This window comes from Mycetomoellerius zeteki, unplaced genomic scaffold (assembly GCF_001594055.1).
Source record: "Mycetomoellerius zeteki isolate Tzet28-1 unplaced genomic scaffold, Tzet1.0 scaffold566, whole genome shotgun sequence".
NCBI lineage: Eukaryota > Metazoa > Arthropoda > Insecta > Hymenoptera > Formicidae > Mycetomoellerius > Mycetomoellerius zeteki.
Genome location: NW_017257573.1, coordinates 18,078 through 33,032, shown reverse-complemented (window position 1 = coordinate 33,032; position 14,955 = coordinate 18,078). Strand labels below are relative to the sequence as shown.

At 34.9% G+C, this 14,955-nt stretch overlaps 2 protein-coding genes across 3 annotated transcripts in view; both read right to left on the bottom strand.

Moving 5' to 3' along the window:
* beta-Man (beta-mannosidase) overlaps nt 1-5,777 on the bottom strand; it is a 16,905-nt gene extending 11,128 nt beyond the window's left edge. The window contains exon 1 of the mRNA XM_018456333.1: nt 5,156-5,777. Coding sequence (XP_018311835.1) covers nt 5,156-5,258 — 103 coding nt within the window. The 5' untranslated portion in view covers nt 5,259-5,777. The remainder of the gene's footprint in view (nt 1-5,155) is intronic.
* Nucleotides 5,778-8,354: 2,577 nt separating this feature from the next.
* Nucleotides 8,355-10,814, bottom strand: LOC108727988 (THAP domain-containing protein 2). 2 transcript variants are annotated; one of them, XM_018456334.1, is made up of 5 exons: nt 10,416-10,814; nt 10,099-10,261; nt 9,861-10,022; nt 9,710-9,775; nt 8,355-9,621 (listed from the first exon to the last, which is right to left on the bottom strand). In XM_018456334.1, the coding sequence occupies exons 2-5, from the start codon at nt 10,249-10,251 to the stop codon at nt 8,962-8,964; spliced, it is 1,041 nt and encodes a 346-aa protein (XP_018311836.1). In that variant the 5' UTR covers nt 10,252-10,261; nt 10,416-10,814; the 3' UTR covers nt 8,355-8,961. The 2 variants fall into 2 exon arrangements, with proteins under 2 accessions (XP_018311836.1, XP_018311837.1); XM_018456335.1 differs by having other exon boundaries at nt 8,355-9,453.
* Between the last annotated feature and the right edge of the window lie 4,141 nt (nt 10,815-14,955).

The window sequence follows — 14,955 nt, the reverse complement described above, 5'->3', positions numbered from 1 at the left end:
AAACGCGTAAACATGATACGAACGATTTAAAATATCGTAAAAATTAGCAATTTTTCCCTTTTTCATTTTCACTCAGAAAAAAATTAACAACAAAAATTTATTCTTCACGTTTTTGTGCTTCTAAGTATCCTGCATTTATAAAAAATTCGTCGAATAGCTATGAGATTTCTTTCATGATGGCCACTATGGTTTTATGATGCAAAACGTACAAAAAAAACTGGAAAATTGCTTAATTTCAGTGGAAAAAAAATAAAAAAAATAAAAAATAAAGTTCAATTGACGTTGGAAAATCAATTTCTACTGCTTCGACACTACACTGATTTTTACTAAGTGTCGGTATGAATAAGTTTTGTTTACTTTTTTTTTCATTGAAATTTGAAAAAATACCGCTGGCGTTAGCGTTATCCACTACGCGTAGTGAGCAGCTCTGCCGGCGTAGTGCGCAGCGCTGCCGCTAGATGAACTCGTTTCCCGTAAGGAGAAAATGACGCGGACCCTTATAAAAAGGCGTATGATTTAAAATTTTAATTTTCTTGGGGATTTTATTACGATTTTAATTATTCATTTTCTACTAATAAGGCAAGTTAGTATGAACGAAAGCATTGAAATCCTATGGTTGAACTTTACCGGCACCGGCATAAGTTAACGGTTATGGCCACATATTATAAATCAGACTTTCTTTTTCTAAATTTGTACAAACGCGTATTGTATGTACACGATAGAAAGTACCGGTTCCCCATGAGGCGTACTTTTCGAGTTGCGTAGATTACGAAAACCAATCGTAAATTCGTTTAGCATTTCTGTTAGAGTGTACAACAGAAATTCTAATCAGCAATTGGTTGCATTAGTTCCGCATTTCTCTAATCTTCTGCGAAATACGCCCAATGTGAATGCCGGTTTTCAGAATGGCGTATTCTAGTAAATAAAAAATAACGTATTCTAAATGCGTAAAAAAAAAAATTGGAAATTACTAGAATACGCAGGTTACGCCGCATGTCACGGCACCTTAAGGGTCATAACGCGATGCTACAAAATGTTTCCTTTGATTGGTTAGTTAGTAAACTTCTTTCTTTTGATTAGGGCTACTTTTACCAACTCCGATTAATCCATTGGAATTGACCAATCACATTTGTCATTTTGATTGACAACAGATGGCGATTGGCTAATTTTAATGGAATAATCGGTCGATTAAGTTAATCGGAGTTGGTGAAAGTAGCCCTAGTCAATCAAATGCTTCAAAGCATTTTTAGTGAGACTTAGGCCGGTATTCATAGTCGGTTCTTATTTTAAGACCGTCTTAAGTAATGTCTTAAGTTGCTAATACGACCTTCTGATTGGTTCATGACTTCTTAAAACTGTACTTAAGACGGTCTTGAATATAAGATCTAACTATGAATACTGCCCTTAAGGTGCCATTTCATTCATGATGCATCTTTTATCCTTGTTACTCACCGAATGTTAAACAAGGATAAATGATGCATTATGCACATCATGAGTGAAACGGAATGCATTCTTAGTTGCTTTCCAGTTACACCGATTCTCAGATAATTCCGAGGATAATTCTCATTTATGACGTCATAATTCAGTTGAATGCGCGTTTTATTTGCATTCTAACAAGTGAGATTCACCCAAATAGCAACGTGTTTGTCTTTGAAATGAAATGTTAACTATAGTTTCGGGTAAAATGAAATAACACTTGTTTATACTGCTTTTGTATTTATTACACTGAACGAACGCGTTTCTTGTACGCTCGCTAGTTCGAATCTGATCTTCCTCATAAAGGCCATCACACGTACAAAAATTTTAGTCGTAATTGTAAGGCCGTAGGCAAATCGGCCAATCACAGTCGAGTGTTTAAAGCGCGAGATCTTAATTTTGATTGTGATTGGTCGATTTGTTTGCGACCTTACGATTCCGATTAAAATTTTTATACATACGTGTGATGGCCTTAACGCTTGCAACAGAAGAAATGCGCGCGCACATCCATAGCGCTCTATGGCACCGAACTATAATAACAAATCAATCGATAACGCGGTCGATAATCAACAGAATAGTACCGCGTAACATAAGTAACCGAGATATGACTCACAATCCGACAGACACAATAATATTGCTTGCTAAATATGTATTGCTAAGTATGTGTTGCTACCAGAATTGCAGCAACTGAGTTCTCATTTGTTGGCAACTTGATGCCTTCACGATATGATAACATTAAGTAGCAACTTGCCAGCAGTTTGCCGACAACTTTAAAATCATCATCAAAATTCGTACTATTGCCATAATAATATGCAGCATTATACAATGCTGTTATATTGTCGACAACGCAAGATAACATTGATGTGTCTATCTTGCTGTTAAACTGCTGGCAACACGTTTTGTCTTCATGTTGCTACAATGTCGGTATATTCGAAATCGTTGAAGACAAATCTATGGCAAGTTGTCAGCATCATAAGCAATCACAGATTTGCGAGATTTTGCTGAGACACGCTTTGCTATCTGGGCAATTGAGTTTTTACTTACAATCTGTACAAGTTCGAGACCATATGCTTTAGGCTGCGTTCGGAAACGTTACCCTGAGGGTAGTACCGGGTAAATGATGGTGGGGGCAAGGTGCACCTCAAGTACGAATAGTTTCCAAACGGCAAATCGGTCAAATAAATAAAAAATGGCAGACCAAGAATAATCTCGCGCAAATATTATTATAGTTTGTGCCATAATTGTTGGACAAGTATTAATACGGAATACCTTAAATAACTTATATCCAGAAAGTAGTAATGATGATCTTGATGTGATCTTTAGTTTTATTCTCAGTTATATATCCATTGTTGATGTAATTTTATTGAAATTTTTCTTCATATTATTGTTTTGCAAAAACAAGTTTGATTTTAAATATTCTATAATTGTAACATTGGCTGCGTTCAGCAGAACGTTTGTTTTGCAACTGTTGTAAGTTTTCTTCACGCTAATTGGATCATACTTTTAGATCTAGAAGAATGGTCCTATCTCAGCAGACAATCATAAAACGGTTGCAAAACTGTTGAGTCTGCTGAACGCAGCTATTGTCATAAGAATTTGCAGGGTTGGCAAGTAACGCGTTACTTGTAACGTCGTTACCGTTACAAGTTACTTTTTTCGGTAACGATTGGGTAACGACGTTACATTTTTGGGGTAATGGTAACGATTTCACTAGTTACTTTTATTCACAGTTAGTTACTCTATTTCTATTTACATAAAAGTTTTAATCGTAACTAGAGCGTATATACATTTATCAGTTTTTGAGTTTTATATTTCTCTAGTAAAAAATAGAATTCTGACATCTTTTTTGTATTTACCGCAGGAATTTAATTACGTATATAATGGTGGTTTTTTATTGGCAGAACTAGTGCACATTCAGTGCACTTTAAAGCCGCTGTACAATTGATGTAAAGATGTATGATTAATAAAAATATAGAAACGAGCTAAACCGCGAAATCCTCAATACATTTTATTATGCAATTTGATGAAATATATTTTAGGCACTTCATCAATTGAAATATCTCATTTTTACATTTAGAGTTGTGTACAACGGCTTCAATGTGCACTGAGTGCGCACAATGAAAATACTATAATATTCTATTAGTGTCAAGAAAAGAAAGTAACGAAAAAGTAATGACTCGTTACGTTTTGAAAAACGGTAACGATAACGAGTTACTTTTGCAAATCAATAACGAGTAACGATAACGAGTTACTTTTTAGGAAAAAGAACGGTAACGGTAACAAGTTATTTTTATAAGGTAACGTTACCAACCCTGAGAATTTGTACCTTGCTATGTTGATGACTGCGTACTCATTAACGTACTACTATTGGACTCAGTAACAAGACTTTTGGGCTCATTATGGCTTACAATAATTTCTTGTAGTCCAAAAAATGCCACAGATTCTTCAGATATAGGTATTGATATTGAAGTTTTATCTAAAAAAAAAAGTTATATACTTAATTCTTACAAATATTTCTAACTACAAATGTGTTTAGGTTAAAAGATATAAGTATAAATAAACGATATAAGATAAAAGATGTAAGTAAACTATAAATTTATTGCTTACCGATCATATCATAGACTAGAAGATTTCCTTGGGAATCATATCCCCTTGTTATCATTATTAGTGCATAATATGTGTCTTTCTTTTAATAAATTTACACGCTCCATCGCATGCCCAAGGTGTTTTTCTGTCAAAGTATTTTATTCCTACACTATACTGCACTAGAACTCTCTTTTTCGCTTTTTCCAAATATTAAAATGCTCTTGGCTTAGCGCCGAGACACTACCGTATCTCCTGGGGATCGATTATGTATCTCGAAATGAGGTGAAAATTACAAAAGTGAGCAAATTCACTAGTTATTGATCAATTAAATTATGAGTATTCTAGTGAATTTGCTACTTTTGTAATTTTCACATTATTTCGAGATACATAATCGACCCCCTTTTATAACTATCTCACTTTAAGTTTCAAAAGTATATGTATATTAGTTTAGCCATAAATAACATCCTCACAGTTTAAAACATCCCGCCATATACAAAATTACTCGGATCCACCTTGAAATTTCAAGGTGGAAAATTTTCCCCCAGAGGTACTACTCAATAGAATTTCTGAACGGTTTCACTTCTATCATCTCGGTACAACTCGAACGTTTCCGAACGGCGTGAGTTCACCTGAGTGCATCTGAGTGAAGTTTCCGAACGCAGTCTTACTAATTGCGAGTCTCATAAATTCACTTTAAAAATGAAGTTATGAACCTGTGTCGTCATGTGATAGCTTTTTACCAAATGGTTACGTTCCAAAATTGACTGTCTGTATTGAAGATCTATAGTGCGCGTAACGTAAACTGTAGCATTTTCAGCGCTGGCAGTAAATTTGAAATGGAACACAAGGTGCCTAAACGAGTAGCGACGTCATTAATCTGAGTGAGTATGAAATACTCAGCTCACTTCAGACTCAGTTTCACTTGTGTGTAAATGGAAAGCATTATTGATTGACATCCTAAATTACTGCATGCATATGCACGTATGTAACACACATGCAAACACAATCTTTATACTATACGTTACATAAATATACAGTTTCGTATATAAATACTTTTATTGAAAAAGATAGATATCTAGTAAATCATATTTACCACATATATTAATGGTCCCTGTCCATGCACCATTTAGTGTTATAATTTGACAGTGTATACTAATTAAGGATGAAATCGACAATGTCAAAATAAAAAACTTCATTTCATCAGATGGCACATATATTGAAGTAAGATATAACTTGATATCAAAAACTGCAATACAATGAAAACTTTTCGCGTACTTGTTTGTTGCTTTTCGCTTTTCGCCAAAACGTACCAATTTCCAATAAACGTAGAGATAGAAGCGACAGCAGTTATTTAAGCAGTTTTATTACTATAAATGCTTTCGACGATTATCATCTTGCTGTTAGATTAAAGCAAGGTTTATCAATCCATAACCTTGATACGAAGAAAAAGATAATACCAGATAATACACATAATACATGATGGAAAGATTACATGGTGTGCTCAGTTTGCAAGTGTCTCTCTCTAATTCTCTGCCCTCTCGCTTGTTCGTAGTCCCAGTTTAGCCAACCTTAGTTGTTTTCGTCACACGCACATCATTTAGATTTTGTCTCTTTTTATTATGTACTACCCAGGCTACCAACGTTTGTTCGCGCGCATGCTCTTACCTCCTACCTCCTACCATAGCTCCTACTCACTTTAACGCGCTTGTTGGAGTGAGTAGGAGCTATATGCCCGTATTTATTAGTGTCCCTAGAAGGTAGAGTCTGGCCACACATCGTGAATGTTTTCATTAGTCAATCCCAAAACCCCCTCACAATGGCGTAACCAATCACACAGTACAGAAATTGAGCGTATATATGTATATAGATTACAATATGCTTGAAAGTATGACGACTATGAACGCTTTGAAATATTTGTAGCCTAACCCAGACAATACACAATATTTATAAAATATTTACAAAATATTTTAAGATGTATTTTTAATATTTTATAAATACACTTTTGTGATTAACATAAATAATGCAAGATCAAGGGATGTCTTATCAATGTGAATTCCCCCGCAATCATGAATTCATGTTAATATTCTATCCATTTAATAATACAATTCCCATAAGGGGAAAAAAAACAGAAAAAAGGGGAAAAAGAAAAAAAGAAAAATAAAGATATAAAGGTATGTCGAATTGTGATGTCTGGGAATGGATTTAAAAATTAAGTAAAAATAATTATACAAAAGGATGCTTTAATAATAAAGTTTTATTTAACTACAGAGTGCATAGCCATTGTTTTACTACTATATTCTTTTTGTTTTAATTTGTCTTTTTTACAAGAGATGCGCATTCTGTAAACAATAAAACGTTTTTTAATTTTCAAAGGTAAATTGTGACATGATTTCATAGAGCATGTTATAGTTTTCATTTGGTCCATGTAAAATGTTATAAAATTGCACATATTTAGTTTTACATAAGATAAATAGTGACGTATAATAATTTCCATCCTATAAAAATATATGAACGTTTCATTGTTGATATAAAACAGTGTATTTTTACGAAAACTCCGCAACCGAACTAGATTTGCGTATTGTTGCTTCGGATCGTAACATTTTGATCCAGCAGAATTTAAACATTCTAAGCATATTGTACTATTTTTACGTATACTTGTTATAATATAGCCTGCTATGTTATATAAAAGATTTAATTCAACATTATCCAACTGAATTTTGCTTGATTTAGAATATGATTCAGGAAGGACTACATTTTTCTCTATTACTTTATCCTTTTTAGATGTTTTTAAAAAATCACCAATCATGTCTCCATCATCTTTGTCGTAATTGGACGTATGTGGCGTGTGAAGATATTTTGATATTGCTAGAAGCTTTAAATTCTACTTAAATTGCAAAGCATTTGGAATTGGGTACCTTGTTCTTATCGAAGAGAAAACATTTTCGAGACAGTCTTGCGTAAAGCGAGATGTTAAAACATAAGAATATTTTCGTTCATTTATGATATTTTGTCAATTCTATAATAGAAGTTGTAGTAAGCATAATACCTATTTGAACAGGTTTAAATGTAGGTTTGTAACTAATTTTTATTTCTCTAAATAGTTCTACAACAGATTCCAGAAATGCAATACTGTCCTCGAATTTTTTTTCGTCATTTCATTACCTATTGTTTTACCTAATGCAACTTTTGATGTTCGAGCAGTTACCAAAATAAACCATTTAGAGCAAATTTCAATAAATGTTGCTGTACTGTTCAATTCTTGCCTATTTTTTTCTTCAGCGAAGAAATACAAAGCACTACTAACATTTCGACTCAATATATTTTTTGCTTTATTTACTTTCGTTCTATTAAATGTGTGTGTGTGTGTGTGTGTGTGTGTGTGTGTGTGTGTGTGTGTGTGTGTACTGCAAGTTATATCTTTTTTTTAAATCTTAGGTGTTAGTTTAAATTGCAGATTTTCTTGGATGTCAATTAAATCATTTAAATGTTGGCACTCAGCAATAGAATAGGATAAATTGTGTGTCCGAAGGAATTTTTGTGGCAACTCAATAATTTTGTTGTTTAGTAATGCAGCTTTAAGATTTTTTAATAAATGCGGAGCATCAGCAATAAAAAACAATTTTCGACCTTCATCAACAGGATGAGCAATACTATTCCTAATTTTTGAATATTTGCTACACCCAATCCCTTCAAATGCTTTCCACATGCTGCAATTTACGGGACCCATGTCGGAAATCACGCCATGAACATATAAACCAATAGCTTCTGCTTTTTTCTATAATTTGTAGTATAATGGGTTTTAAAATAGCACCATTTAAACTGTCAGGGGTATAATGATACGCAACAGGGATTTTTCAACATGTAAAAAGACCTCCAAGCATGAAAACTAGACAATGTGTAGCTTCTTTCACTGTACCTATTAATTTGTAGTATTGGAGAAAGAAAAGGAAAAATAGAGTAAGAAAGAACTTTATAAAACAATAAAATGTAAAGATATATGTAAAATTACACACACACACGCGCACACAACAAAAAGTAATTTAAAAAATTCATATTGGGCAGTTTTTGCACTAGCATTCTCTCAAATACAGTAAATTCTAATATATGTTTCGCTATACATTTCTAGTATTTTTATTTACAATTCTAACTCAATCGATACTTTTCAACTCTACTCGAGAAAAGGATCAGAGTATGTTCAAATGTTATTTTGACCAACTGAACGATATTAAAATTATTTAAAAAATATATATGCATATACATTAGAAAATATACTACTAAGAAACTATGTCGAGATTGTGTTAATTTGTGTTGGTTTAAGTCTTTTAAAAGGAAAGCCTATATAAGTTTGAAGTATTGGAAGTGTATATCGGAATACATATCGGAATACATTTTAATGTTAACATCATACCTTCAGCATAATGTCGCGACCCGACGCGCGATATTCAATAAGCATACTGTTTTTCCGGAATAACAATATGTTCATTGAATATCGCGCGTCACATATCACGTCACGAATCGCGCCATAACGTTACCATATATGAAAACGCTACTGCAAACACTCTTTATTTATGTGTAAATCAAAGACAAAGAATGGACTGCGCAATTCGTGTGTCAAAATGGTCGATAAAAGTAAGAGAGAGGGACCGTGGAAAACATCATCACTATCTCTTTTCATTCAATGGTGTAATGGGAGAGAGAATGAGAGGGAGATTGGCCATCTTCCACGGTCCCTCTCTCTCATTGTCAACCACATTTGATATACTACTTGGATACGGATCGCGCAGTCCATTCTCCATTTTTCGTGTATACCATGTTTATCGAGCAGAGTTGACAGTCCAAAAGAACATTTCGTAGATGGATCAACCTGTTCCCCTGCAGCAATGCTCATTTCATCCATGACTAATACGCAATCTTTTTCATGGTTGTCAGTAAATTGCAAAACTTGTTGTTGTAATATATATCAAATATATCATTACACACACCGGTTTCAAATTTAATATTCTCTAATTTTCTTCTAAGCGTACGCTCTGATGACAAAGAAATGTTTTGATTCAAAAGTTCTGTGTAACTAGTACTACCACAAAACATTTTCAATCGTAAAGCTTTTATAATGGTATTATTACTCCATTTTAAACTTCCACTTCGTGGATTTTGTTCGTCCAGAGCTACAACTTGATCATCATTCAATATTTTGCGGATGTCGATATTTTTGCTTGTTTCTAATATACGTATTTTCTGTACTAATTTTTTGTTTTCATCCATAAGTTTCCTTGCGTTTCTCTTCAGTAGCGTTTTTGATTTGTCTAATTTAAAAATTATCGCATTTGCTTTCTTCAGTTTTATCTCCGTTTGTTTAGCTCTTATTTTTATCCGTTCTACTTCTTCTTTTGCCTGTTCAGACTGTAATAATGCATTTTGGAGTTTTGAATTTGCCTCTTCAAGACTTGTAACAGTAACTATTGATAATGGCTTTCCTATTTTTATATTTTGGAAACTTGTCAATGAGACAGTTGACGAATTTTCAAATATAGTAACTGATGATGCAGTATGTCCTTCATCCTATATTGTGATATATATCAAATACACATATAAGAAAAGTAACAATAATTTAGTATAGAATTAACTAATAATATGAAATTTAACTTACATCAAAAGAATGAGAGATCATTTCATTATCAGGTACTGGAGATAAAGTTGTTATATGGACTTCATCCTATATTGCAATGACAAGTATATTAGAAATAATAACAATAAAATAAAAATAATAGCACAAAAAATTATCACAAAATTAAACTTACATTGGAAGAATTAAAGATTATTTCATTGTCGTGTACTCGAGATAAAGCTGTTACAATTTGATTTTTATTTTTTTGTGGAAAAATGGTAGGTATTGCATTATATTTTAATTTCTTTTTCCCATCTATTCGTGGTTTTTCCCATATTTCAGGTGAGAAATGTACCTGTTGCACATTAATAATAATATTAATACAACTTTTAAATATGTCCACTATAAATTAAACAATACATAAAACTTACCTCGCATACAAACCAGTCTTTTGTAACATCCATATTATTTCTTTCTATATTTACAAGCCAATGTTGTTTTCTTTCAATATTTCTTGGCAGGCGATGCATCGAATGTCCCGTTTTCCACGAGTTGGAACATTTCATTACACAACAGTAAGGCATTTTATGTATTCTGTAAATAATGTTTATTGCATAATAAAATTCCTTTTATGATTAACATATTGTAAGAATGTTATTATTTGCTAGGTTAGAAAGCTACTTATGGATTTTACACTTCTAACAAATGTGAAATTGACGAGTTGCAACACGATAATAATTTAACTTACTGTGTATAAGTGTAAGCGCATTATAAGGCCTCGCTGAGAATTCACGTTCCATTACTGAAAGTGAATTCTAGAGACATCTGTAATTTAGTAGGATGACGATAGTAATACGCATATATTCGTGCTAACAGCGCTGTCCGCTCCGAAAGAAAAGTGACACATATAAAATTCGACAATGGGTTAAACATATGAGATAAAATCCAAATATCCTTCATCTTTTGTATTTTATTACGAAAATCGTTTACAATAAGTTAATCGATTGTCCTTGTGTGTTAAAAGGGTATACGTATGTGTCCATGATATCACGATATGTATGTACTTCGAGAAAGCTGTGATCAATCCCTACCACTTACTGACGCCATTTTGAGGGGTAGTGGCCAGACCATCGACATCTAGAATGGACCGCTGATGGTAATGGTGGGGGTAGAAAGACGATTAGAATGAGAGGCAGGAATAATAAGATCGTTCTTTCTTTGTTTACTGAAGCCTGATTGGTTGTTGTTAATTCAACAGTAGTGCCAATTATTAACAACAACCAATCAGGCTTCAGTAAACAGAGAAAGAACGATCTTATTATTCCTGCCTCTCACTCTAATCGTCTTTCTACCCCCACCATTGCCATCAGCGGTCCTAGATGTCGATGGGCCAGACTCTATCTTCTAGGGACACTAGTATTCATAGTCAGGCCTTATGAGGGGTCTACAATACAAGTCGTAGTAGTCGTAGGATCTTGAGTCGTAGAAAATTAACCAATCACAGTCGAATATGAGAAGAATAATCAACTGTGATTGGTCAATTTTCTACGACTTAAAACTCTACGACCGCTACGACTTCTATTGTAGACTCCGCATTATATTTAAGGCTTCTTTAAATTTATCTTCAGATACTGTACGAATTATTTCATTGGCTACTGACCATCTAAAGATAAATTTAAGGAAACCTTAAGTACAAAGTCTGACTATGAATACGGGCAAAGGTCTAACTATGAATACGGACAATAATCTTTCCATCATGCACATGATAGAGGCAATCCGGGCGATAGGACATCCCACATAGCATGAAATATTTTAAAATATTTTTATGAATCATTTTTGGAAATATTTCAATAAAATATTAAAAAAATATTTCGTAAAGATTTGTAAAACGTTTTAGAATATTCCATTGAAATATTTCACGAAAGTATTTTATAGCGATTTCAGCTGGGATGCACTGATGTGCACTGGTGCATATAAAGACCGTTGTACAATGAATAGCGATTTCGGTTGGGATGCACTAGAAATCCTCAAGCTTAAGAGATGCACGAATTGAAATCGCTACGGGATTGGTTGATGACGACGTTGCAAGAATATAGTGCAACTAATGGCGCAACCGTATTTTATTCCTACTTACATAAGATAAAACACGGTGAACATAAATCTAACTAAGTGAATATATGATATTCACTTCGCTAAATTTATGTTTGTCGCATCTTTACTTTGTGAGTATACTTACTAGAAGATGATACATATTAAAAACAAAGGAAGTAGGAAAAACATAATGTATAAAGCGCAATGTTCACACATATATGATTTTATTCAGAGAATACACTTTATGATTTTATTTAGAGAATACTTTTATTTAGAGAACACTTTATGATTTTATTTAGAGAATACTTTAGAGAATACACTTCATGATTTTATTTAGCGAATACTTGAGAATCTCTAGTTGGAGGCACAGATTTTTGCATATCGCATAACGCATAATTAAAGATATAAAAAAACGGTATTTTTTACTTCGAGGAAAAGTATCAAGTAAAAAACTAGTTTTTTTTTACTGTAAATAACGATACTTTTGACCAAATTACATAAAATTCATGAAAAAAACATATAGTTATTTCAATATAATTATTTGAACGACAGATATTTTATATTTAAAAGCTGAATAAGTGATATTATTAATACAGATAATACTTTATAAGCATAACAGATACTGTTTCGTTGCAGATTAGTTATAATTGTACTCTATATTTTAATTATTTTGTATTCTATATTTTATTTATTTTGAGACAACATCCCAATATAATATTAATTCAAGAGTAATTAGAGATTCGATGAACGTTGTCTCACAAATTTAAATTTAGAATGTGTACAACCTTATACGTATACAATCACAGTATACGACAAAAACAGTGTCAATTAATCTAATAAAGTATTATTTGTATTAATAACAGTATGGAATACTTACTTAACTTTTAAAATTGAAGCACAGTATAAAACATCATTCAAATAATAGTAAAAGGTAAGGTATATTTATAGCCATCGACATTAAATTCTGTATTAATCGTTATATTATATTTTAACTTTTTAACTATTTAAAAAATTTTTCCGTCGTTTACATCTGTACACATAATACATAAGAAACTATACCAATCAAAGTCCTTAAGGATTTTGCATGTTATCAGGGAGTCGATTGTGTAACTCGAAATGAGGTGAAAATTACAAAAGTGAGCAAATTCACTAGAATATTCATCATTTAATTGGTCAATAACTAGTGAATTTGTTCACTTTTGTAATTTTCACCTCATTTCAAGATACACAGTCAACTCCCTTGGTTCATTTTCTTCCTTTCCGTAAAATAAAAGACTCTGGATTGATTTTTTATATTTTATGCATTATGCGAAGATTTGTGTTTAAACGTGAAAAAGAGAAAAATATTCAGTTATGTCATGAAAATGTATTTAATAATATATATTATAAATTTACATGTATTGTGACGTCACGTTTTTCACCGTCCGTCACAAGGGTCATTCGACCTGGCCGAAGCTGCGCGGCAAATTTGTCCTAAGTCCTCGCGACACGGAGGGCGGGCGTGCCGACGCTTGTTGCGATTTTCAAACGAGAATTAGGAGATTTCTGTCATCGCGTTTCGCGTAACGTTACTATTTCTTTTTGTGAATTTGTTTGAAAATTTTTAGTATCGGCGGCTGCGGTAGGTAATTTAATGTGCGACACATTCCACTTCAAAGAGGCGGTCAAGAAGAGGATAGAAGACCATATATTGGAGGCCCGAGGCCACCCAGAGGAGGGGTAGCGCACAGGTGATACCGTTCTATATTATCGAGCTAACGCCCTGCGCATAACTGTTTTCCTGTAGCCGAACTCTTTACAGGCGATTATACCGCGGGAGCGACTAAGGCGGCGTGAGGGGATGGCCACCCTCTGCCATAGTACGAGCGAGAGACCCCGCTGTCGGTGCCGCAAGGAAGCCTTTGCCGAGAGAAGACATCGAATCCGGAGGTCGAGCCTGTCTATAAAGGAACCCACGGATCCGGACGACACGCCGGCAAAAGCAATCCAGAGGGGACTGTTGCGAGCAGCCGAAACAACGCCAGCATTGGGTGCATTCAGTACTACAACCGCTCAGGTGCTCACTGAGCGCTCAGTAAGCGCTTGCATCCATAAGCACGACCGCTCATTGAGCGCTCAGTGAGCTCTTGCATCTAATTGGCATATTTCGTTAGAACTAAAAATATAGACCAAACAGATTCAAGAGCTCACTGAGCGCTCAGTGAGCGGTCGTAGTACTGAATGCACCCATTGAGTCGAATCCCGCGCGCTCAAGGATCTAGGGCGCGCGACGCAATAGCAAGTCGCGAGGACTCGCGGAAGCTCGCGAGATGGCCCGCGACCAATCAGGGCCGATAAGGCTATCACGTGGGCCCACGGTCGCCTGCGCGCCCCCCAAGGGACCGATACTTGCGCTGTGAACTCAAGGCGATAAAGACGTGCGAGAGGACGCAGGACATCAGCCGAGAGAAAGCGAGAGTACCGAGAGGACTTCGTGATGAGACGAATATAACGTATTGTAAAGCCGCCGATTTCCGAATCGGAGGGATCGCACGTATCCGCGAAATTGTCGTTGGATCCCGTGAGATTGGATCCTTTCGCGAGTAACTGCGTCGCGATTGCACGCGCGTACCGCGTGATCGTGCCATCCCGTCCGATACAGTCTTGGTTTCGTTATTTCGAGCCAGTTATTTTGCACGCCCGCCGCGGTCACAGCCAGGTCATTCTGTATCGTATCGACGCGTCATAATTCTGTATCGTATCGTCGCGTCATGATTTTGCATTGTATTGTTGTGCCGTAATTTTGTATCGTACCGTTTCGTGTCGCTTACTATCGTCGTCGTAGTAAAGCCTAGACTTCAGAGGATGTTCTCGCGTGTTCACGCATTCCGAAGATTTTCGTACTGCGCCATGGATCTCCGTAACCGCGATACATGCGTCGCATAGAATTACGTTAGAATCGAGAGCTCGTCCATCAGAGAGGAGAAGCGGTTACTTAATACCGCGTGTCGAGAACGTATCGCGGAGGCCAGAGCGCTTGCATGCCGCAGAATCAATCCGTCTGCCTGTACGTCGGAAACTGTGTAATTGACTTAGAGAATATATTTGTTTATCTCATATTATTAATTCTGCCTACTTTACTGTTGTCTCGCCTTACTCGTTCTCCAAAAGATCCTCCGTTCCCGACCACGAACCACCCCCTCTGCCATTATCGTGGC

Excerpts from the sequence above, each read along its gene's own strand:
- LOC108727988 (XM_018456334.1), bottom strand. The coding sequence starts at position 10,251 with ATGCCTTACTGTTGTGTAATGAAATGTTCCAACTCGTGGAAAACGGGA. Across the intron at positions 9,776-9,860 it reads TAATCTTTAATTCTTCCAAT|GATGAAGTCCATATAACAAC; the intron begins GTAAGTTTAATT and ends ATTGCAATATAG. Across the intron at positions 9,622-9,709 it reads TGATCTCTCATTCTTTTGAT|GATGAAGGACATACTGCATC; the intron begins GTAAGTTAAATT and ends ATCACAATATAG.